Source organism: Erithacus rubecula (assembly GCF_903797595.1).
Source record: "Erithacus rubecula genome assembly, chromosome: 28".
In the NCBI taxonomy this organism is placed as follows: domain Eukaryota; kingdom Metazoa; phylum Chordata; class Aves; order Passeriformes; family Muscicapidae; genus Erithacus; species Erithacus rubecula.
Window position 1 is genome coordinate 3,085,396 of NC_136680.1, and position 23,393 is coordinate 3,108,788.

A 23,393-nucleotide genomic window follows, 5' to 3' on the forward strand; every position below is an offset into this window, starting at 1 on the left:
TCTTAGAATAAAATGGAACAAAACTTTCTGTACCAGAGGCAAAACGCTGTGTATTGAATTTGGGTTTTGTGACATGTAAGGAATGTGTACTGAAAGAGAGAGGTTCTTTAGATCCAGAATAATCATTTCATGAACTGCTTTCATTGTTGAAACTAAGAAAGTGGGAGGGTGTTATGCCAGAATCAGTGGGCTGTGCTGCTGAGCAGCTGTGAAACAGATGGAGAGCAGAGACAAAAGTTCATCACAGCTCTGCATGTTAGAGGTAGCACAAATGGCCATTTGCTATTTGAATTCTACAGACAAAGATTTTTTTTTTCCTCTCTCTGCTGTGCTTAATAATACTGGGTTTTAAATCTGAGATTGTCAGGGTCTGCCAGGAGCTGAACTAGAAGTCTCAAGGAAGAGAAAAGTTTTAAGTGTCATAGTTTAAACAGCTGAAGAGAAAATTTAAGTAGGATCAGCTCTTTGTGGGTTTGCAGCTTTCTTGGGTGTGTAAAGGTGTCAGTCCAGTGATGCCAGCATGAAGTAGTGACATTTGTCAAGTGCTGCTTGCCTCAAATACTAATTTATGAAACATTTTCTTCAGCCTCTGTTGATCAGAGGCAGCTGCTTCCCTCCAGGCTGGTTGGGCGAGAGGAGGCTGCCCTGCGAGGCCGGCGCTCAGCCAGCCCGTCCCTCCCGAGCAGCCAGACCCCTGCATTCCAGCCAGGTATGCCTTCCCCACTTTGCCTGTCCTTGGATGTGCCTCAGGCTCTCTCTGCATTGCCATCAATGTGTCTTCTTCCATTTTTTTCCCCTCCAGAACTGTATGGCCCTACAGATGCTCAGCCAGAAGCACTTTCATCTGCCTCAGCGACTCTCTTCAAGCCCAGTAACGTTCAGGTTCAGCCTCTGGTGCCCTCTCAGCCCAGCCTGTTGAATGTGCAAGATGATACCAGCAAAGAAGATGTCATTTTCTTCTAATTTCCATTTGAAGATGACTCACCTGACACACTGTTTCAAGAACTCAGGCCCCAGTGTGCACCGTGATGGAGACCCGACATGGATGTCTTCTGATCCCTGCCCAGTTACTACAAGCAAGGACCAAACCAGGATTCCTGTCCTGCTTTGTTGGCTTCTCTGCCAGCAGCTCAGAATGAGGGCACAGTAGTAACAATTTGCTTTTAAATTCTCCAGTGTGTTGACACAAGGCATGGCTATATCAATTCAGAGCATGTTAAAATTCTGACATTTATTGTAATGTGCTCTTTTTGGAGAATGTAACTGTTCATGGGCATCATCTTGTAAATTGTTATCGGTGATGTTGAACCATCCTGATTTTTATGTAAAAAGTTTTAGTAGTAGGCCCCAAAATGGCTGCACATTTTTAAATCTGTTTTCCCAGGTCCAGGTCAGTAATGGGTTGTGTGTTGGTAACCAGGTGACAGCAAGCCAGTCCCCTCCCAGCCAGGTGTGCCAGGCACTGTGAACCCAGTGGCACAAGCCCCGTGGCCAGGTACAGTGCAAGAGAAGGTAAGGTGAACTTCTGACAGCATCTTCAAGGGGCAGGAGCTCCACCTGTTTGTGTTTGGACTTGTGGGAATTCACAGTGATGATGAAGAGTTGGACTGAATGCACATTTCATTGGCCACCAGTGTCACTGGGATCCTGTGTCCCTGTTGGGGACAGCAGGACAGGTTCCCAGGCAAACTCTTGGCTTGGTTCAGAAGGAACTTAGAGACTTGGATTTTGTTCTTTGCTGAAGACATGTCTAAGAAGTGTTCAAATGCAGTAATTTATTGTCTTGTTTAATCCTGTTTTCTGCATCCTTTGTTTGTCTGTTAATTTGTTGGGACTTTACTCCCAGTACCAGAAGATATCAAAGCTGCTGTTACTGCAGAAACTGCTCTGCAGCATCATGTTAGGAATGAAGGGAATAAGAACTGTTTGGTTTCAGAATTAAAAATAATTATAATAAAAAGTACTCTGAGCTAAACCTGTGTTTAGCTGCTCTCAGCTAAACCAGCTTTGATACCTCTTGTGAAATGGGTCAGTTCTTGATCATGCAATGTTGGTGTTCTGCTGAAAAGGCATTATTTCCCTTTGTAGTAATTTGCACAGTCATTTTGTGTTGTGTTTTTCACTCTGTCTCAGATTCCTTTCCCTCCCTCACCCAAGGATGTGTGTTCTGTGTGTGTTGAATGTGACTGGTCAGATAATGATGCACAGGAGAGATTGTTCAGGAGTATTGTTACAGAATTAAAGGAATCAGGATCTCAAAGCTTAAAATCTTGGATTAATACCTTTCAGGATATGATTGATAACAGCTTTTTTTAATACCTTTAACTGATTTAAAGTGATTTTAGCAGCAGTGAATGGAAGGCCTGGTCAGCTCCATCCAGTCTCATGGCAATGGATCCAGTGTGTTTGCCAGTCTCCTCAAATCACTGATCTGCCCCTGTGATTAGGTCCTGTGTGATGTTAGTGATATCTTTAAGGCCATAACTTCTCTTTTCTTGAGAGTTTTAAAATTATTTCATTAATTACAGTGCAAGATAGTTTATCAATTTTCAGCAGAAAACAACAGCAGTTTATATCTTTAAGTGGTGATAATTTGGGTTATTGCCTTCAGATGAGAAATTGAAAAACCCAAATTTATTGGTCAGGAGAAAGATAAGCTACAAAATACTGAACAGGTCTTAGGGACCAGCAATCCTGCTGGAGCAGTTCTTGGGTTTAAGGGTCTTTTTCTTAGCTGAGTGGTGCTGTACAAACCTGAGGCAGTGGCACTGAGTTCAGTTAGAGGAAACTCCAGACTGGCTCCTCACCACATGGGGATGCTCCCCCAGCCCCAACAAGTGAAATTGGACACACTTGGCTTTAATAACAAAGGACTGCTTGGTAAATCAGCAGCATTGCAGAACCTGGAGTGACTGTCAGCAGGAAACAGAGTGGGACTGTTCCACTGATGCTGTTGGGATAGCCTGTCTTTGGTGATTAGAACAGAGTTCCATCCATATTCAGTTTTTGCATTCCAGAAAGTTAGTTTGGAATGGAGGGGAATTCTTAAAATCAGTGTAACTCCTGATCCATGCAGCAGTGTGGGATCTAGCAGCTCTGTAGGACTGACTGATTTTTTCACTGGATGATGTGCAGCCTCCAGTCATCTCTGGTCCCCTGGAATTTCCCCTGGAAGCACACAGGGAAGCAGCAGGAATGCTCAGGATGTTCTCTCCTTCATGCTGTGGTTTGGGCCACTCCTAGTGAAAACTCAAATGTCCCTGCTGCCTTAAATTGCCAGGTTTTTAGGAGTTTTAGCCTAAAGCTGTTGCATCAGTGCAGTAAATCACCTCAGCCAAAAAGGGATGTCAGTTTGGGTGCTTGGAAGCAATTTTTGGAAACATTTATTTAGGTTTATTTTGTGCCTGTCCTAGAGTATGTAAGGGAGTGTTGGAAGGGCTGGAGCAGCTTATTGGCTGCTTTCTTCTCCTGTGCAATGGATTAATTCAAATATAGAACAATGACATGTGGAAAAATGAAGTCTGCAGTGAGGTCCCATTTATTTTAATGTTTTAACTTAAATGTAACTTTTTTAATACTTCTTGTCAGCAGTGCTTGAAATAAGTTTTGGCAGATAATAAATGGACCCAGGCCTGTGACAGGCCAGGCTGTAGGTTCAGACTCCAAAAGCTCCTTGGAATATGAGTCTTCAATCTGTAACTGAGAAATGACCTTAGAAGTCATTCTCTGTCCTCAGTGTCTGGCTGCAGCTGCCTTTATGAAACCTGTCTGAGCAGAGACAGTGTCCTCTGGCACTGGGGTCAGCCTGGAGAAGGTTTTGGAATTAGCAGGGGCTGTGATACCTCATTGCTACCAGAGTATGGGCAGGGGACCTGTAGAAGGCTGAGGGAAGCAAGTGAAATATTTTCTTTTGATGAATATGACTTTCTTTAAATGAATCATGGGTCTCTCCACTTGTGCAAAATTGAATCTGTGAAATTGTTAACAAATCACTCCAGTTGAGTGAACTGGTTTTGGACTCTTCACTCAAATCTTGTTCCTAGAAAAATAACTCTTCTAGGTAAATTAGTTTGCAAAGTACTGCTGTGTCCTGGGCTAAGTAACCTGCTATTGATTCTGAGTCACATCCTTCCTATTGGACTTTTTGATCACTTCAGATAGAACTTTCCTTTTAAGTGATTTCTGAGGATTAGACAGTTCAAAATTCTGTGCCTCCCAGGTGCCTTTTGGCTTTTCTGAGCTGGGGTGTGGAGGAAATGCCAGCACGAGCTTTTGAACTGCCACCATGCTTGCTTGGTGTCACAGCCTTAAAATTATCAGCATGTTTGTCCTTCAGTATTGTGATGTTGCAGTGTAGAGGCTGTTTCTATGGTTCTGATTTCAATTTGATCTCTGGTGTTAAGGAGGCTTCCTCTTTCTCTTCCCATCTGGAATGTGGAGGTTCCATGTTCCAGGCTGAGGATGCCTCCATGGCCACTAGTGCTGAGCACAGCTGTCCTGTGTGTGTGTTGTGGATGCTTCCCTAGTTTTTAACTGTGCTGTCTGTGGATTGTAGCTGTGGCATGTCCCACGAGTTGAGGTTGCTGATCATCCCCAGCGTGAGGCAGAATTGGTGTTCCTAGAGACGCTTGCTCATCCAGGTACTCGCCTTCCTGCACAAATAGCAGTCATTCTAAATAATTTGCAGGCAGTTTTGTCTTTCTGAGTAGTGGCCAGATGATTCTGCATACATGGAGCTTGGTGTTTGTCATTTGCATTTACAATGAGAGTCAAATCTTAAACTAGGAAAGGGTTAAAAATACTTATTTCATTTTCCTTCTAACTCTGCGGAATGGGAGCCGAGGCTCCCCGGTGCTGCTCAGTGGAGTCCCTGTGTGTTGTGCCCCCCATGCAAGGGAGTTTGGAGATTTTGTTGTCTTCCCCAGCAGTTCTCACATTTACCAGGAAACAGATCTGCATGCCAGGTTACACAAGTGCTGTAGGCAAAGCAAAGCCTTCCCCCTGCTCTCTCTTTGAGACCAGACCCAACATCTTCGTAACCACTGGCGACTTCCTCATCCTCCATCCTCTTCAGACAGCATTGTGCGAGCTCTGGTTCATAACATTTGTGCCATGTTTATAAATCAGTTTTTTATATTTTTGTACTGAAAGAAATTGGAGCACTTTAGAAAAGTTGATTTCAAATTCCATTTCTGTCTGTAGCCAGAAGGAGATCTCTCATGGGTGTAGATCCTGTTGGCATAACTGCGTGCATCTCACTCAGAGCTGTGAACTCTCTTGACGCTCTTTAGTCTTAGGTCTGGTTTCTAGGGCCACCTTGCACTGTAAAGATTTAATAAATAATCATGGTCCATGGTTAAATTGACCATTTTGTTGGGGAAGAGTTTGGTTTTGTTTTTTCGTTAGGGTGTAAACATTGTAAATATTTCCTTTACTGTTGATACTGCAGTAGCAACATCTTTGTAGTCTTTATTTTATTTGTAAAGTTGATGGTTAAATGTTAATATTCTGTTGAATTGTGCACTCTTGATTAATTGTAAACATGATCTTAGCACACCAAATGATGATTTTTACAATGATTGCAATGTTTCTCCACTGAAGGATTTCAGAGCTGCAATAGGACTGAAACCAACTTCTAGCAATAAAAAAAAGAACATTTAAAAATTGTCTGCCTTTATATCTATGTAATTATTCATTGTTTTCTATTTGAATTAAGATCAAAGCAGCTGCTACTTCTTAAGTGCTTCTCATTTTCTAGCCTGGACAGAAATAATGTGCCACAGGAGCAAATCTGTGACACTTTCCCAAAGGAGAGGACAGAGCATAGGAGGAGTTCAGTGCAGAATACAAGTAGCTGCAGCCCTTGGCAGTGAGGTGAACACTTGAGGGGAAGATCAGCTGCTCCCAAACATCTGAACCCTGCTGGTGAGAGAGAGAGAGCTTGGTTAAGCTGCTTACATTAGTGTGGAGGTGCTTTGCATGGTGCCAGCCTGAGACATGCCTGGCTCTGTCCCAGGCAGTATCGGTTCCCACTTGGAACAAGGATAACAAAAATAGAAACTTTCTCCCTAGTGCTCGTGCCAGTTTGGCAGCCCTTGCTGCCAGCACCATCCCACAGCCTCTGGCTGGGGCTGCTCTTCCCAGAGCTGCAGCAGGCTGAGCTTCCTGGTGAAATCCCCACCAGTGGCACAGCTGGCAAGCAAATGCAAGAGCTGCAACCTCCAATCATTGCTAGAGAGGAGAACATGCAAAACCAGGGAGACAGTGGGAGAAGTGGGCCTTGGATTGGTGCTCTCAAGGAAGAGGGAGGGGTTGATCATGAAATCCTGGCTGCAGCCAGGGGTGAGGAAAACCCTGAGCCAGGGTTGGTGGCAGTGCCAGCAGTGTGGTCTGCCTGTCACTGCCTTTGGGGCTTATCAAAGCAGCTTTGTGAGGACTCTGGGCCTTTGTGTGCAGGAGTCAGTAAAACAAGCCAGCGTTTGTCAGCCTCTGAAGTGCATGTGACATCTGGCTTGTGACACAAACTGGAACTCCACTGGAAAAACAAATTTTTTTCTACTTTTCCACATACATAAATAATCAAAGACTTCTAGGCAGATCAGTGTTTAAAATTTGGTCCTTATGGGAGCTAACAGGCTGTCATGTGAGAGAATGACATCTCAGAGAGAGAGTGTGTGTGTGTGTGTGTGTAGAAGCTTTTGCTTGTGCTCTTTTTAGGAAGATATTTCTTCCATCTGTGGAGCTCCTGGGAGCTGAGCCACAGTGCCCACGGGAGATCAGTCACTGCCTCTGTGCTTCAGACCTCGTGTCTGTGTCACCACAGCAAGGCCACTCACTCCATGTCCACTTCTTAATATTTTTTGGCAGCAAGAAGTGGAATCAAAGTGGTTTTGTGGGGGACAATGGGGAGACAGTCCAGGAGAGAAGCTAAGAGGAGCTGCACTGCACTCTCATGCAGCTGTTTTCATGTCAGACCTGCAGAATTGTTTCCAGGAAGACAAGAAGAGCCTGGATCAGGGAGATCCAGGGTTAACATGGCCAAGAGGGATCCCTGCAGCACAGATTCCCACCGGGACCTGCCCAGCTGCAGCAGCCCAGAGCTCAGCAGAGGCAAGTTTAAATCCTGGGCTGAATTTGCATCTGTTAGAAGTTCGGTGCTGCTGCATCCATCCGTGTTCAAAGGTGTGTAGGTGTTGCTGTGTTCAGTTTTTGCCACAACAGCAGGGCAGACATTCCTTGGGGATTGCAAACACCTTGCCTGGCAGTGGCACTGCTAACGCTGTCCCTGCTGTGTGAGACACGGAGGTGTGATTTCAGCCAGGGTGTGACTTGAGGACACAGAGCTGTTCCCCTGCTCACACCGATATTCCAGCAGCTCCGCCCTGCCTTGTCTCTCTCCTCAATCTGTAGCTAATTAACCCGAAACCCAAACCACATTCTTTCTGTGGGTGAATCACGCCGAGGCCATCGGCAATGACCAGCTTTATGCTAAACCTCTCTCTTTCATGTGGGTGAGACAAGGCTGATGGTTCCCATACATGCATCTGAGATTCATCTGTGAGCCAGATGCTGGAGGACAAACATGCACAAAGGATATTGGCTCCACAGTGTGCTGCAGCAGTGGGAATGTGCTGCTTGCTGCCTTTCCTCAGCCCTGTGACTCAAATCCTGTTTAATTTCTCATCCCAGCGATGGGGCCAGCCCAAGGCTCAGCAGACAGGGATGTGGGGCCTGTCCTACATAGTTTGCTGCTGCTGTGCCCGTGGGATCTGGCAGAGGATAAAAGCCAAACCCTCCTGGAGCTGGCAGTGCTGGAGCAATGGGACACAGGGTCCCCAGCTCTGGGACTGTCACAGGCACTGCAGGCTCAGATAGGGCAGCATCACTTTGTTCTGGGGCTCCTTGACTTTGCACAAGGGATGGAGGGACAGGACACAGGGAATGGCTTTAAGCTGAAGAAGGGCAGAGTTAGATGGGATATTGGGAAGAAATTGTTCCCTGGGAGGGTGGGGAGCCCTGGCACAGGGTGCCCAGAGCAGCTGTGGCTGCCCCTGGATCCCTGGCAGTGTCCCAGGCCAGGCTGGACATTGGGGCTGGAGCAGCCTGGGACAGTGAAGGTGTCCCTGCCATGGCAGGGTGACACTGGATGGGCTTTGAGGTCCCTTCCAACCCAAACCATTCCAGGATTCCCTGTGCACAGGACCATGAAAACTCCTCACTGACAGCACAGTGTGGATGTGCCTCTCCTTGTCAGAGCAGCAGCTGATGCCATTTTTCTGTGTGGAGCACAATGTCTTGCTAGACCTGAAGTCATCCCAGATGACTAAACATGAAATGCAGATCTGCCAGGGAATTTCAGGTGTGCAATGTCCCTTTTCCCTCCTGGAATATTGGAAGTCACAAACAAAACCACACTGTGTGTAATTAAAACTTTGTTTTTCCTGGGCTGCCATGAATTATCATTGTAACAGTTCCTTGCTAGATGTAAGGTGGGTGTGCTGCAGAATATTTTCATGGTCCATATCCCATCTTAACCAGGAAGGAGAATTTCTCAGCCACTGCTGTGCTTGGAAAGGAGAAAGGTCACAATGCTGTCTTGATGCTCTGGTAGCAAGAGGTAGCTATGAACCCATGCAGCAATTCCCTTAAAATGAGCCCTGTCTGTCTGTCTGTGGCCAGGAGGGAGTGGATCAGTCTGATCCCAAACTTCTCTGGCTGTGCTGGCTTCTAAGCTTTGTGTGAGAAGAGGGACAGTGATACCACACTTGGATTGTTTTGCCTTTGAGCCTAGTTTTGCCCATGTGAGTTCTAGATGTGACTTTGGGCTGGGGTCTGGCTCCTGCAGCTGGAGGTGCAGGCACAACGTGGGGGTCTGGGCTAGGAGAGGTCTAGCTTCCAGCTATGCTGAGATTCTAAATGAATTCTATTAATTCATGAGGACTTCTACCCCAGCAACCAAACTCACCTCTAAACCAAACCCACCTACAGCTCAGTTGGCCTGAACCTTCTGGCCCTGGCACCGAAACAGCAGCGTGGAAATGTCAAACTGGGAGAACAGGTCTGGGACGACCCAGGCACGCACCAGTGAGGCTCCCTGGTTTTCCCCAGGGCACTCCTGGAGCTGGGAGCTGGTTCCTGCCAGGAGGAGGAGCAGGAGGGACACGGGGCTCTGTGCCAGCTGAAGGATGTGATGCAGATTGGGCTGCCTTTGTTGCCGGCACAGGGAGCAGCCCAGCCCAGCCCAGCCCAGGTGTGCGTGGCTTTCCCTGAGAGGGGCTGGATTGCAAAGTGAGCAATGCCCAGCCCCTGCAGAGGCTGCAGCAGCAGCAGGGCTGTTGCCCAGGCTCGGAGGAGGCCGGGCAGTCGGACCCAGCTGCTGCAGGAGGAGGATGTGGCCAGCAGCCAGCGATTCTTGCTTGGCAGCACCAACCAAACAGCTGCTGCTCAAACGTGAATGAAACCTCTGCACAGTCGGACTCTGTCCAGCCCTCAGGAGCTGCTGGAGATGTAACAAAGGTGAGGCAGCTCCTGGCTGGGTAACAGGGCTGGAAACACTTCCAGACAGCTGCTGGTCCCAGCAGAGTCCTGTGCTGTGATTTTCCCTTCTTGCAAGGCACAGCCAGCCTGGGAGCTGCTGGATGGTTGGATCCCAGGATCCTGACAGCCTTTTCTCATCAAAAGGAGTCTGTCTCCCTGCTGCTGCCTGTGTGCTCCAGGCAGGCTCTCCCTCCAGCCTGGTGAACTCCCCTTGGGCTCAGCCAGTGATAAAGAAGAGGCACAGCAAGGGTGCAGGAAAAAAGGCCCAGCCTGGGGGATGAAAATGGCAAAAGCATCAGAAAAGGGGGTGGAAATGAAGCTGGAGCATCTGCTCCAGCCCCCAGCATCAGGGCAACTCCCTTCCTCCCCATCCTGCCAGCTCTTGCCTGTGCAAGCAGCTCGGAAGAGTTGTGACATTGATTTATTTAATTCTGAAATAATGGATCACACCCAAACCATGCTTCTGTGGTGAGACAGTTGCTTGTACCTTTGGTGCCTGTTTCCTCTGACCATGCTGGTTCCTGTCTCACCTCCTCCCCTTAACAGAGCTTTTCTTTCCCAGGCACTGCCTCTCCTCACCTGGAGCACAGAGCCCTTTGGGACAGAAGGGGCAGCAACTTCTCCCATTCTTTTGGATCATGAGGAAACCCCACTCTGTGGAGTGACCAGGAAAAGGCAGAGAATACCTTAATCTTTGAAGGTTTGAAGAGATTTGTGTCTCCTCCAAAGCTAGAAAGCAGTGTGAGATCTGAGCTTTCCTCAGTCCCAAGGTACAGAGATACAGAAGATCTGAGCCCTCATTTGGACTGCAGCAGGGAATGCTCCTCACTGTTCTACCAGGCTGGGAAAACCTGCACCTCAAGCACAGAGAACAGGAAAGGGACATGGTGTATTTTATTCAGATTTATTGAAGCAGCTCCAGGCTGAGTAATAAACACACAAAACTGCTGTATAAAAAACAAATAAATGTACAGAGTCAGCCCATGAGCAAAGTACTGTCACGTGTTCTGCCATTCCAGGCCACTGCCTGGGTGCTGCAAGTGCCAGCAGTGCAGTCCTGCAGCAGGTCAGGAGTGTCCTTTCTCCTTTCTAATATCACTGAAACCAAAATAATCCCTCTGGTTATGGGGATCATATAAATTAGGAGAAAACTTGGAAACCTTTTGCTGTCTCAAGGGACAGCACAAGCTGCCAGCCCAAGGAGGTCCCTCCATGCCTGTTCCCTCCCTGGCATGACCAAGGGATGGATTTGCAGAAGCAATTCAAAGCCAAAACTGAGTTGCTTGAGCCCTGCTGGTGCTGATGGGCTCCACACTGTCTCCCAGCTCACAGACTTCCAGGTGGGAGGAGGTGCTCCTGCTGCCTGCCTGTTCCATCTGGATCCCCAGTCAAGGAAGGCACTTGGCAAAATCAGGTGTGAAACCTGTGGTGCAGAACAGAGTATTGTGAGACCAGGGCACAGCAACCCCAGCCTCAAATCCCACAGAAATCCCAGCAATGCCTGATGATTTCCATCTACACCAGGAATTTTCTAAAGGTATCACTGGGTATTTTATTACAGTAAATAGTTTTATTTAGGCAGTACGACTCTTGGAAGGAGAAAAGGAAAAGCCTGCAGGGTCTCTGATTCACTGGCATTGTTTCTGCCAAAAGCCTTTAGAAAGGTTTAATTCCAGTTGCAAATGTTGAAAGTCAATCTCTGTGTAGCAGAAAAGCAATGGCATGAAAGGGACACCAGGGAATAATTAGAAGCAGAGAAACCCTGTGTTTATACATAGACAAGTCTTGTCTTATAAATGCAATTACCCACCATTCTGGGACTAAATCCCAGCTATAATCTTGTTCTGGCACCAGCTCACAGCCCTGGCGTCCCACAAAACATTTGGGTGCCACTGGCAGATTAAGTGTGGCACCAGGAGGAGGAGGCTGAGCTAAAAGCAGCAGCCAGAGCTGGTGGCACCACGGGGTCTGTCCCAGCTCCTGCAGACAGCCTGCCTGCACAAACACTGCTCCAGCCTGCTGACCCAGGGGTGACACCCAATCCTCGCACACAGCATTCCCCAAAATCCTTGCACAGCCCAAGATGCCAGGTTAAGAGTCTTGTTATTTATACTGAACTTCTCCCTGCAGCGTTCCAGCACCTAGAGAGACCTTCCCTCTCCTGCAGGGGTTTTAGATCCCACACTACCAGCCTGGAACTTTTGGAGCTGACGTTCACACAAGGCTGTTCTCTAGGACAACTCCAGCCCAGAGCCATGCGAACCTCTGGAGTTTAACCTGATGGAGAGGAGCTCAGGTTGACCCACCAGCATTTACCTTGTCAGGCAGACAGGTACTTCCAGGTGCTGACGAAGGCAGTGGGGATGAGGGAGTAAGGCACGGTGGTGACGCTGCTCCAGGTGTCGGACGAGGGGTCGTAGCAGTCCAGGGTTTTGCAGCGCTGGGCCCCGCAGTAGCCCCCCACCACGTAGAGCCTGTTCCCCGAGGTGACAGCGCGGCAGCTGATGCACTTGGCGGTGACATCCCCGAACTTGGACCACTGGAAGGTGTCGCTGTGGAAGCGATAAGCGGAGCTGGCGGAGAACTCGGTGTCGCCGCCGATGACGATGACGTGGCTGCCCACCACGGCGGCCGCCGTGTAGCGCCAGGGCTGGGGGCAGCTGGCGGGCACCGTCCAGCGGTTCTGGCAGGGGTCGAAGCACTGCACCTTGGGCAGCTTGTTCTGGTTGGCGCTGGTGCCCCCGAAAACAAACAGCTTCATCTTGGCTCCCACCACGGCAGCGTTGCTCACGCCTTCCCGGAGAGGAGCCACCAGCGACCACTTGTCCAGCTGAGGGTCGTAGTGCTCCACTTGCTTGAGGGACACGGAGGGAGAGGCCGGGAAGGCCCCGCTCGTGGCCGTGTGACCCCCCACCACGTACAGGCAGTGCTCCAGCTCGGCGGAGCCGTGGCCAAACCGCGCCACCAGCATGGGAGCAGCTTTGGCCCACTCGTCGTGGAGGGTGTCGTACACCCAGACGTCCCTGGACGCGCTGTTCTCGGAGCCCCTGCCCCCCGTGATGTAGACCTTGCAGCCGACGGCGCAGGCGCTGCACTCCTTGCGGGGGCTGGGGATGTCGGCGCGAGGGATGATCTCGCTGGTTTTGTGGTCCAGCATGTAAATCTTGTCGCACATGAAGGTCTGGCCGCCGAGCAGCAGCAGGGCCTGGCTGACCTTGCGGGGCCGGGCGCAGCATCCCGTCACCAGGCCGTCGTTCTGCAGGATCTTCATTTTGCACCGCACGGCGTCGGCCACGATCTCCTCGCCCAGCTTGTGGCTGGTCACCAGCTTCTCACAGGCCACCTGCTTCCGCAGGTAGGACTCGGGCAGCAGGGCCAGGCGGACGGAGCGCAGCAGCTCGGGCAGAACTTCGTGGCGTCGGGGCAAATCATAGCGGATCCAGCCTATAACGGCTTCATAAACCAGCGTCTCATCCTCCACCTCCAGCTCCTCGCTCTCCACCAGCTCCAGCAGCTTGTCTTTGGGCAGGCGGAGGAAATCTTCAGTCTTGCAGAGAGAGGTGAAGTTGGCCAAGGCCATCCTCCAGGACAGCTCCAGCAGCCGCTCGCAGCAGTGGGCATCGGACAGCAGCAGCATGTTCAGGCAATTCCCGGGGTAGAGATTCTTCTCCAGAAAGTCGGCCGAAGCATCCCGGATATCCTGGAACTGCAGCATGTCCCCGGCCTCCAGCAGGGACTCGGCGTTCTCCTCATTGATCAGCACCCGGGCTGAGTAAGCGTAGTCCAGCAGCAGCTCCAGCACCTCGGGGTGCAGCGAGTCGTGGAAGTTGACCACACCATCCCTGCTCTCCTTCAGGCCCCCGCTGAACATGGCGTTGAAGTAGCGGCTGCAGGCGGCCAGGACGGCGCGGTGGCACGGGAAGCTCCGGTTCCCCGCCCGCAGCACCACGTCGGTGAAGAGGTTCTGCTGGCGGAGCAGGTTCAGTTGGGTGAGCAGGCTGTCGGCGTGGCCCGGTTTGTGGAAGAGGTGGATGTTCATGGAGCCTGAGCTCGAGCGGGATTTCCGGTTCTCGTGGCTGCTGACGGACATAGTGCTGAGGCCGCTCTGCGAGGCAAAACCGGCGAGTCAGCACGGGCAGCGCGGCCCCGGCCCGGCACGGCCGCGGACACGAGCCGGTAACGGGAGCGCGGGGGGACCGTCCCGAAACGGGGCACCGGGAGCTCCCGGACCAAACACCCGTGCAGCGTGCACAAAGCGTGCACAAACCGCGCACAAACACCCGTCCAGCGTGCACAAAGTGTGCACAAACCATTCACACACACCCGTGCAGCGCACGGCTCCGCCGGGGCTCCCGTAGTACCGGGGAGGGGGCGATGTGCGCTCCCGGTGATGCCCGCGCCCAGCTCGCCCCGCGGTCCCGCGCCCAGCTCAGGGGTCCCCACCCGGCTCCGCGGGCTCCCACTTGGCTCAGAGATCCCGTCCCGGACCCGCCGTGTCCCACCCGGCTCCGCTGTCCCGCGCCTGAGTTATTCTGCAACCGGCCCCGCGGTCCCACACCTGGGCCGGTTGTTCCTCACGGCCCGTCCTGTCTCATACCTGGTCCCGTACCCGGTTCCGCACCCAGCTCCGGTCCCCGCTATCCCGTACTCGGTCTCGCCCGGTCCCCACTATCCCGTACCCGGTGCCGTACCTAGTCCCGTACTCGGTCTCGCCCGGTCCCCGCTATTCCGTACACGGGTGCCGCTATCCCGTTCCCGGTCCCGCACGGTCCCCACTATTCCGCACCCGGTCCTAGCCGGTCCCCGCTATCCCGTACCCTGTCCCAGCTATCCCGCACCCGGTTCCGTGCCCGGTTCCGTACCCGATCTCCGCTATCCCGTACCCGGTCCCGCCCGGTCCCGCTCCGCTCCAGCTCTGCCGCCGCCGCCCCGCCGACGCCGCGTGGCCGATCCGCACTGACCCCGCCCCCTCCCGCCCCGCAGCCAATCAGCGGCCGCGGTGTCCGGCGCTCGCTCTTTGTGAATGGGAGGCGGGGCCGCCGTGCGCATGCGCCGCGCGCTGCGCCCGCCCTGCCCGCGGGCAGCGCGGCCGGGTCCCCTCCCCACGTGTGCGGTGTCCCCGGTGTCCCCTCGGTGTCCCCCCCGTGTACCCCCGTGTCCCCCCGGTGTCCCCCCCGTTCCAACATCGCGGCACGGCCCGGGCCAGCCGCGCCGCGGGCCCGGGACGGCGGATCTGAGGCACCCGAGCGCGGCGGAGCCTTGCGGACGGACTCACCCCGCCATAAAGGGCCATAAACGGGGCAGCGCCGGGATCAGCGGCCTTTGGATCCCGGCTGCTGACAAAGGCAGCTCCGAACAAACCAGCCCTGCTCAGCAAATGTTCTCCTGCATGGAGCCCACGTCGCAGAAGTGGAGCCCAGCCCATCATCTGCACCACCAACACCGGCACAGGGGGCTTTCCTTGCCAAGAGAAGGAATTGTCGCCCTCTCTCAGAAGCAAGAGAAGAGTTGGGTTGATGGTCACAACAGAAAAGAGAAAAAAACCACCAAGTTTTGGGAGGATTTGATCCGTCTGCACAAGGTCTTGTGCTAAAAATGAGTGAGTGCTGCCCTGGAGAGGCAGCAGCAGCCACCACAGGTGTTTAAACACTGTGTGTCAGCAGGTATCAAAACCACCTCAAGAAAAAAAAACAACAAATTCCAGGAATTCTGAATTATCCAATTTTGATTTATCTCTGCACGTTCCAACTTCATCAGCTGCAAATCAAGGTCACTTGCTGAGGAATTGATGAAGCAAATACACTTAGAGCAGTTGACAATGTTCTTTCTCTACATTAAAATTAATGCATGGTTAAGAGTTTTATTAATTTGGCATCAGAGGTTATGTGGTGGTGTTTTTTTCAAATTGGCAGAGCTACACACTGTCCTGAGCAGTCCTGTGCATCCTGGAGGAATGATTGGAATTAAGAATACAAAATAAATCTGATTTTTTTATTAAAAAACACTAAACTGCAGCAGGAGCCACCACAGTGGGTGACAGGCAACAGCCAGAGCTGTCCCTAGGCAGAAGGACTTGAGTGCTCCCCCTGTTCAGATACAGGACTGAGAAAAGGAGAGAAAAAACAAGAGTCTCCTCCAGGTAAGCCCTGAGTTGTACCAAATCCAGTCAGTGTGGCAGCAAATCCCCAGCACAGCCAGCAAGGCTTCCTCAGGGACACTCAGGGTGAAGGTCCAGATAAACACCAAGGACAGGGCAAAGGATAAAGAGTATCCAGGCTTCACTCTGCTCTTTGAACACAGGTTCCCAGTGTTCAGGCCAAAAAAAACAACACAAACCAAGGTCAAACCTCCTGGAAGTGCAGCACGTGCCGTGCTGGGTGCAGGGACACGCAGACTAAGCAGAACTCTTTTCAAAGGATGCATTTCCATGCAGTCAGGCAGGGGCTGGGAATTATTTCAGCAGGAGGAAGGCTGGTGACACATATGGAGCTGCAGCTCACACAGCACTAATGCTTTGGAGCTTTCCAGAACCAAAGATCAAGAACTTCTCCCTTTCACCAGGAGGAATGATCACTCAAGGCCACCTTTGAAGGGTTTGTGTCGTTTATTGTTGGCAACGCCCAGAACTGTAACTGCAAACCCCACCTCAGCATTGGTTTGATTGCTCCTTTGAAAGATGATTAATAAATTTCCTGCCTTTTTTTTTTTTTATTTGTTTTAAATTAAAAAAGTTCCTTTGGCTGCTGGAGCCTGGTGGAAGAGCTCCACCCGGTGGCATTCCTCAAAGGCACAGCTGGAGCCTCAGCTCTGTGGGAAGTTCTCACTTACAACATTTCTCCTTAAAGGGGCAAGGCAGGCCAGGAAGGTTCAGGCTGCTCCCAGTGGCAATTTCCTGCCCCTCTTGCCTCTGAGGAAACACAGCTGTCACAAACAGCACCCCTGCTCACTCCTGCCTGAGCTCTGGCCATCAGCTCTGAGCCCAAACCCCAAAATACCTGGAGAACTCCCATCCCTGGCTCAGATGCAGCACCAAGCACTGAGCCCAGGGGTGAATTCACAGAATTCATCCCTTACCAGTTCTCTGTGACAGAATCATGCCCACTGTGCTTTTTCAAGTGGCAGAAAACACTGGGAGGTTGCATTTATCTTTTGGGATAAATAGAAGAAACTCTTTTCCCCTTCCCAAGATTCTTGATTTTCAGATTATTCACCTGAATTACTTCTCTAATGAAGAGTGATAAAAATTGTCAGCTGCAAACAATCCCCTCTGCAACAGGCATCTGGATTCCAGTCCCAATTATGGGACATCTGGAATGACAATCATCAACCCAGGAAAGTTAAAATACACCCTGCCTCACTAAAGGCACTTTTACCATGTGAAAACTGGGCTTGTGAAGCTCAGATATGGCTTAAGCATCTTCAGAATTTGCTCCTCTTGATGCCTGGTAGATTCCAATAAGGGAGGAGATGGTCCCCAGGAGTCCTACTAACCATGGAGGGAACTTTCCTGCCCAGAGGAATCCTGGAGGCAGCCAGTGGATAGCATTGGAGAGATCTGCTGTTTCCATGAGTATGCTCAGAACTTCAGCCTTCACCTGGGCTCTCAGCTTCTGCTGGCTCTGAGGTGAAGAAGTGCTGCAGGAAGGAAAAGGTGATATTAGTGACAGTCCAGAAAGTCCTAATAACTGTGATGGCTACAGATGAGAAGTGACAGATGTGGGTGAGTTACAGGAAGGATGGAAAGGGACTTTGGACCAAGGACATAGAAGGACAGGACACAGGGAATGGCTGCCACAGCCAGAGGGCAGGGCTGGATGGGATATTGGGCAGGAATTGTTCCCTGGGAGGATGGGGAGCCCTGGCACAGGGTGCCCAGAGCAGCTGTGGCTGCCCCTGGATCCCTGGCAGTGTCCCAGGCCAGGCTGGACATTGGGGCTGGAGCAGCCTGGGACAGTGGGAAGTGTCCCTGCCATGGCAGGGGTGACACTGGATGAGCTTTAAAATCCTCCCAACCCAAACCAATCTGGGATTGCACAATCAGCTCTACAGCCACAGAAGGAATCATACCACTTGTGCTGGCTCAGTTTTCTTCTCAACTGGAACAAGATTCTCAGAGACCTGAAAAGAACAGAGTTATTTCTCATACAGCACCAAACAGGAGGGCTTTATTTTCTCTTGCACCAAGTGCTTCAGTGAGGAAGAGCCTCCCAGAGCGCGGCTGTGGCCGTACCGCAGGATGCCCAGGAGCAGGGCACAGCCCCACAGCGCCGTGCTCCGCCTCCACCACTGCTGCGAGCCGGCGCGCACGATGCCGACATCCGCCGCCCAGGCCAGGTGCTCGCAGGGGTAGTAGAGCTGGTTGGCCACGTTACAGAGCACCGAGAGCGCCCGCACCAGCGCGTCCTCGCCCTGCGGGAACGGCACATGGGGCAGGGCTGCGGCACACGGGCCCCCGGGGCCGCGCTCACTCCCCGGACCGCGCTCACCCCCGGGGCCGCGCTCACCCCCGGGGCCGCGCTCACCTCGGGGCCGCGCTCATCCCGGGGCCGCGCTTCCCCCGGGCCGCGCTCCCCGCGGGGCCGCGCTCACTCACCCCGGGGCCGCGCTCACTCCCCGCGGGGCCGCGCTCATCCCGGGGCCGCGCTCACCCCCAGGGCCGCGCTCACTCCCCGGACCGCGCTCACCTCGGGGCCCAGCCCGTAGCTGCAGCTGTGCCGGAGCATGGCCAGGTCGTCGAAGAGGCGCAGGGCGGTGCGGCAGGCGCTGAGCTGGGCGGAGGCGGCCAGCAGCCCCCCGGGCAGCCCCGCGGGCCCGGGCAGCGCTGCCCCCGCCAGCTGGCAGCCGTAGCACAGCGCCCGCACCTGCGGGCACCAGGAAAGGTGATGCTACAACCATTTTTTTCCTCTTTCTCCTCTATTTAACGCTCTATTTTTCTCCCTCTTTTCTCCTCTTTCTTTTTCTAATTCACTCCTCCCTCCCCAGCTTCTCTTCCCTTTACCCAAACCCCATTGCCCTGTGCCCCGGGACTCCCATTTCCCTCCCGCGCGTCATTTACCGGTTAAACTTGAATTGTTTGTGGACCCTCTGCCTTTTGTCCTTCCTTCCCACCGATGTGGAAGCACTTACGGATGTCCCAGGTGCTTCCTTCCCCTTAAGGGTGGGTCGCTACAGCAGAGTCGGCTGCCGTCGTTCACCGCCCGGTACCGGCGGGATCAGACCCCTCACTCACCGCCCGGTACCGGAGGGTGCAGAACCCCTCCTGTCATTCACCGCCCGGTACCGGAGGGTGCAGAACCCCTCACTCACCGCCCGGTACCGGAGGGATCAGACCCCTCACTCACCGCCCGGTACCGGAGGGTGCAGAACCCCTCCTGTCATTCACCGCCCGGTACCGGAGGGATCAGACCCTTCACTCACCGCCCGGTACCGGCGGGATCAGACCCCTCACTCACCGCCCGGTACCGGCGGGATCAGACCCCTCACTCACCGCCCGGTACCGGCGGGATCAGACCCCTCACTCACCGCCCGGTACCGGCGGGATCAGACCCCTCACTCACCGCCCGGTACCGGCGGGATCAGACCCCTCACTCACCGCCCGGTACCGGCGGGATCAGACCCCTCACTCACCGCCCGGTACCGGAGGGATCAGACCCCTCACTCACCGCCCGGTCGCGGCCCCGGTGCGTCTCCAGCGCGGCTACGAGCGCCCCGAGCGCGCCCGCCGCCATGGCAACACTTCCGGGTGTGGAGTCACGCGCAAACGCGGGGCACGCCGGGAAGGAGGCGGAGGCGTCGCCATGGTAACGCGGCCTGGCTGCCCCGCGGCCCAGCCGGGCCCTGCCCGGGGATGGTGCCCGAAAGGGGCCGGGTCCCACCGGGGGCTGGTACCTGGAAGGAGATGGTGTCCGGCTGGATCCCCCTGCCCCTCACGGGCTCCACACCCCTCCAGCGAATCCTTTTCTCAGCCCGCTTTCCCCGTTCTGCGGGTTCTAGGCTGGCTCTTAGAGGTCCCGTTGTTCCCCGAGGGTCCCGTGTTCACACGCACACGGATCTGTCACCTGGGAAACAGGGAGATCTTCCCTGTCCCACCTTCAGAGCCCTCCCGGCCCCCGGCTGAGTGATGGGAGGGGAACATTCTGTGTGAAATCTCTGGGTTCTCCTACACCTTCCCTGCTCAGCACAGGGGTCCCACCTGCTTCCCCCCGGGCTCCAGAGTCACACCCACACTGCTCTTAGTTAAGGCTGCTAGAACTACTTGGTTTTATCTTTTTATAGCCGAGTATCACAGAATCCCAGAATATTCTGAGCTGGATCCCATAGGGATGATCAGTGCAGCCCCTGGCCCTGCCCAGACCCCCCAAAATCCCCCCCTGAGCATCCCTGAGAGTGTCCAAAGGCTCCTGCAGCTCTGGCAGCCTTGGGACCATTCCCTGGGGAGCCTGGGCAGTGCCAGCACCCTCGGGGGGAAGAACCTTTTGAGTAAATCATCCTTTGAGTAAATCATCCTTTGAGTAAATCACCCTTTGTGTAAATCAATCTGATTTCATGAACAGGTTCATAGCACTAAGCAGAGCCTCTCCAGTCTGGGAGCTGGACTTGAGATCCTTGTGGGTCCCTTCCCACTTGGGATATTCAGTGATTCTGATTGTTCTACACTTGCTGTACCCTCAGGTGCTGCAGTTCTCCCACCTGATGCACCACATCCTTGTTCCACATCCTCATGACTCACCTCACTGCAATCTGGTGTCAATCCCTCTGCCTCTTCATTACGTAAAATGAATAAAATTTATAATTTCTGGGATATGAACCAGTGTCTTGATCTTTCTCCATGGCTACGTTTGTTTTTATAAGTTGTTTTGCATTTATTTTTGGGAGGAAGGAAAGGATTTTGATCAAAAGCTGTGCTTATGCAACCTCAGGAAGGGATGTGGTTAGAACTGGTCATGGAAGGCATTAAGAAAATCCTCCTCTGACATTGCCTCCTGTTTTTCAAGAAGAGACGTCCCTTCATGCCATGGATCTGTGTTTAAGCCATTTGATTTGCTAAATGTGGAACAGATCACAGTGAATTGGTCTTTTCCTTGGCCCTAAACTTCTGGAGCAGCTCCAGAACTACCATATGGAGTGATATTCCCGTAACTGCCACATGGACTTCTTCATTTGTCTCCTCACCCCGAGAGTTGTTTTCTGTTTGGGTGAAGGTTTTGAGCAAAGTGCTGACGGCAGAGCCGGCCTTTTCCTGTCTTCAGGGGAAATCACACAGGTGTCTGTGACTGCAGAGCTTTCCTGCTGCTGCCTCCCAATTTACTGCCTCAATTTTAATTTTTATTTTGATTCTATCTGTCAGCAGATGAAAGTTCTGTCAGAACCATGCCAGCCATGCAGGTGCCACACAGGCAGCAGGGGGACTCCCCAAAGATGTGCTACAGCAGGCTCAGCCTGGATTAACACAGGGGAATGGATTTATACCCAGCAAAGCTCCAGCCTCCCCTTAACTCCCCTTGGAATGTGCTCCTGAGCTACTTAGATGGACCAGTGAGCAACAAACCCTGTCTGCTTCAGCCTCAGGTGGGAGCAGAGTCGTAGATGAGAAGTATTTTGAAGGAAGAGGAAGGACAGGCAACCAAATCCCTAAGCCAGGGAATGTTGGAGGGAGGTAGAAGGTGACTGAAATCCCCACAGAGGGTCAGAGGAAGAAAATTGTCATGGCTAGAGGTGTCCAGTCAGGGTAAACATCTCTGCAGCAGCAGCAGAGAAAGCTGAGCATCTGCCAGGTATGGGGGACAGAGGATGCTGCAGCTGCCTGGGTGGGGTGACAAAACAGGGTTCAGGTCTTGGGGCTGCCAGGTTTGGTGGTGCCACCTGCCCCTTTCTCAGCCCCATCCCAAAAAAAGCTGTTTTGTCTCCTCGGATGAAATGCTCACCCCAGGGGCTGCCCAGGAGGGCACAGGGCTGAGCAGAGAGGTGAGCTCACACCCAAGCCCAAAGGCCACTGAAATCCAAAAGGCAAACTCCCAGGGGGTCTGTGTCCCCATGGGGAGCCTGGAAGGGCCCTGTCCCCAGAGGAAGGTGATGTCCTCCCTTCTCCAGTGACTGCTGACGCACTCTGAGCTGCCTACACGGCGTGGGATCTCAGAGCCGCCCTTGTGCTCTGCTCTTGGCCCGTCTCTGTGCTGTCACAGGCAACATCTATTTCTCAGACTGAATGAGGACACAAGGAGGTGTTGTGACAGCAAGAATAAACACTAGGAGATTAGCCCAAAGGCGTGGGTGACACATCCCTCAGGATGGCAGGACCCACGGAACGCCTCCGGGCAGGCAGCAGGTGGAACGGAGCAGGTGGGGTAGGGGGGAAGCACAGAGGAAGGGCAGGAAATCAAACAGAGCAAGAGGCACCATCAGGGCTGTGGGGGGGATGGAATATTCCCTAATTATCTGTTTGGATTTTGGTGTCAAGGCCTGCAACCAAAGGTCAGTGAACAGTAGGACAGCGAGGCAGCTCTGCCCAGCTTGTGATGAGTGGGCTGTTTTCCTAGAGGTGAGCCCTGTGTTTTTGTTGAGCTGGTCGCTCACATGGGTGTCCTGACTGCTGAGCTTGCACTTTCTCTGTTTGGGATCTAGGTGTGTTCCAGAGGGATCAGTGGGGGCTGCTCAGCCCCCTCCCGTGGGGGTTGAGTGAGCTGGGTGGCACAGCTGCTGTTTCACAAGCTCTTCTCATGCACAGGGGTTTGATTCCTTTGGGCACAGGGCTAGTGAAGTTCAACAACTGCTTCAGTCCGTGTGTGAGCAGTGCCTGGGCCCACAAGCCCTGTACTTTCCTTTATGGATTTGACTCTATTTTTCAGGAATGGGACGGTCTCTGCTCCACACGTGCTTCAAAGAAACCGTGCACTCACATCTTCCAAGTGCACACAGGCACTCACATCAATCCCTCATGCCAGCATGTTGTTAAACACCTCCAGTCAAACACCTCAGTTGCATCATTTGGTGAAGTAACAGGGACTTGCATCTGCTCCAGCTCTGCCCCATTACTTTGATGTGACCCTGAGGTGGCATTGCCACCTGTGCTGCTGCCGGAACAGCCACAGGGACAAGTGGCGGAATTGGAATCACCCTTGGAGGCTGGGAGAGCTGTTGCTGGGAGCCCCTGTGATTATTCACTTTTCTTTTTCACATGAATTTTAACACAACCTCAGACAGGCAAAGCAAAGCTGGCTTTTGGAGTGAAGGCCTCTGCTGTCTGAACTCTCTGCCATTCCAGCAGTGCCCCAGAAGGCTGAGCCAGGAAGGCCAAGCAGGTTTCCTTTGAGTGCCCCGCTGTGTGAAACCTGCAGCTGCCTGACACCCCTCCCTGCCAGCACGTCCCAGTGTCACGTCTCCAGTGTCTGCAACTCAGAGATAAGGTGAACTCACTTTTTTTTTTTCCCCCCCCAGTTACTTTAAAAACACATCCCTCATCACCACGGACACACCATCACCCTCCCTCACATGCGATCAACGCCAAACCACCTCTTCCAAACAGGGGACAAACGCATCGATTCCGTTGCAGCCTTTGCCGCTGCTCCTTTCCCCGCGGCTCCGCCATGCAGCCGGGGCGGGTGCGCAGGCTGGCGGTGCGGCTGGAGCCGGCCCGGGCCCACGGCGGGGGGCAGCTGCTGCGGGGCCGGGTGCAGCTGGAGCTGCGCGGGGCGCTGCGCCTGCGGGCGCTGCAGGTCTGCGCCCGCGGCCTGGCCGCCGTGCACTGGCTGGAGAGCCACAGCATCGGCCTCAACGTGCTCTACCGCGACTTCACCGCCTACCAGACCTTCCTGCACCGCCGCCGCGTGCTCATCCCTGGTGAGCCTCTGGGCCAGCCT

General features: G+C 53.1%; 2 protein-coding genes and 1 pseudogene across 19 annotated transcripts in view; 1 reads left to right on the forward strand and 2 right to left on the reverse strand.

Annotated features, from left to right (window-relative positions):
* ARHGEF18 (Rho/Rac guanine nucleotide exchange factor 18) overlaps positions 1 to 5,669 on the forward strand; it is a 50,902-nt gene extending 45,233 nt beyond the window's left edge. For all 4 annotated transcript variants that reach the window (XM_079328240.1, XM_079328238.1, XM_079328237.1 and 1 more), the window contains 2 exons: positions 587 to 709; positions 803 to 5,669. In XM_079328240.1, the coding sequence (XP_079184366.1) occupies positions 587 to 709; positions 803 to 963 (284 nt within the window). In that variant the 3' untranslated portion in view covers positions 964 to 5,669. The remainder of the gene's footprint in view (positions 1 to 586; positions 710 to 802) is intronic.
* A 4,756-nt stretch (positions 5,670 to 10,425) lies between these two features.
* Positions 10,426 to 14,449, reverse strand: LOC306813221 (ectoderm-neural cortex protein 1 pseudogene; annotated as a pseudogene). Of its 4 annotated transcripts, none has more exons than XR_013777860.1 (2): positions 14,376 to 14,449; positions 10,426 to 13,642 (listed from the first exon to the last, which is right to left on the reverse strand). The product of XR_013777860.1 is annotated as an ectoderm-neural cortex protein 1 pseudogene (transcript). The 4 variants fall into 4 exon arrangements; XR_013777861.1 differs by lacking the exon at positions 14,376 to 14,449 and adding an exon at positions 14,135 to 14,153; XR_013777862.1 differs by lacking the exon at positions 14,376 to 14,449 and adding an exon at positions 13,899 to 14,043.
* Positions 14,450 to 16,122: 1,673 nt separating this feature from the next.
* PEX11G (peroxisomal biogenesis factor 11 gamma) lies at positions 16,123 to 19,338 on the reverse strand. Of its 11 annotated transcripts, none has more exons than XM_079328255.1 (7): positions 19,196 to 19,282; positions 18,844 to 18,949; positions 18,222 to 18,398; positions 18,042 to 18,059; positions 17,768 to 18,000; positions 17,605 to 17,655; positions 16,123 to 17,175 (listed from the first exon to the last, which is right to left on the reverse strand). In XM_079328255.1, exons 3-7 carry the CDS (start codon positions 18,258 to 18,260, stop codon positions 16,947 to 16,949), a joined length of 570 nt encoding a protein of 189 aa, XP_079184381.1. In that variant the 5' UTR covers positions 18,261 to 18,398; positions 18,844 to 18,949; positions 19,196 to 19,282; the 3' UTR covers positions 16,123 to 16,946. The 11 variants fall into 11 exon arrangements, with proteins under 11 accessions (XP_079184381.1, XP_079184372.1, XP_079184376.1 ...); XM_079328246.1 differs by lacking the exon at positions 18,844 to 18,949 and adding an exon at positions 18,664 to 18,761 and having other exon boundaries at positions 19,200 to 19,251; XM_079328250.1 differs by lacking the exon at positions 18,844 to 18,949 and having other exon boundaries at positions 16,123 to 17,172; positions 17,608 to 17,655; positions 19,200 to 19,338.
* Between the last annotated feature and the right edge of the window lie 4,055 nt (positions 19,339 to 23,393).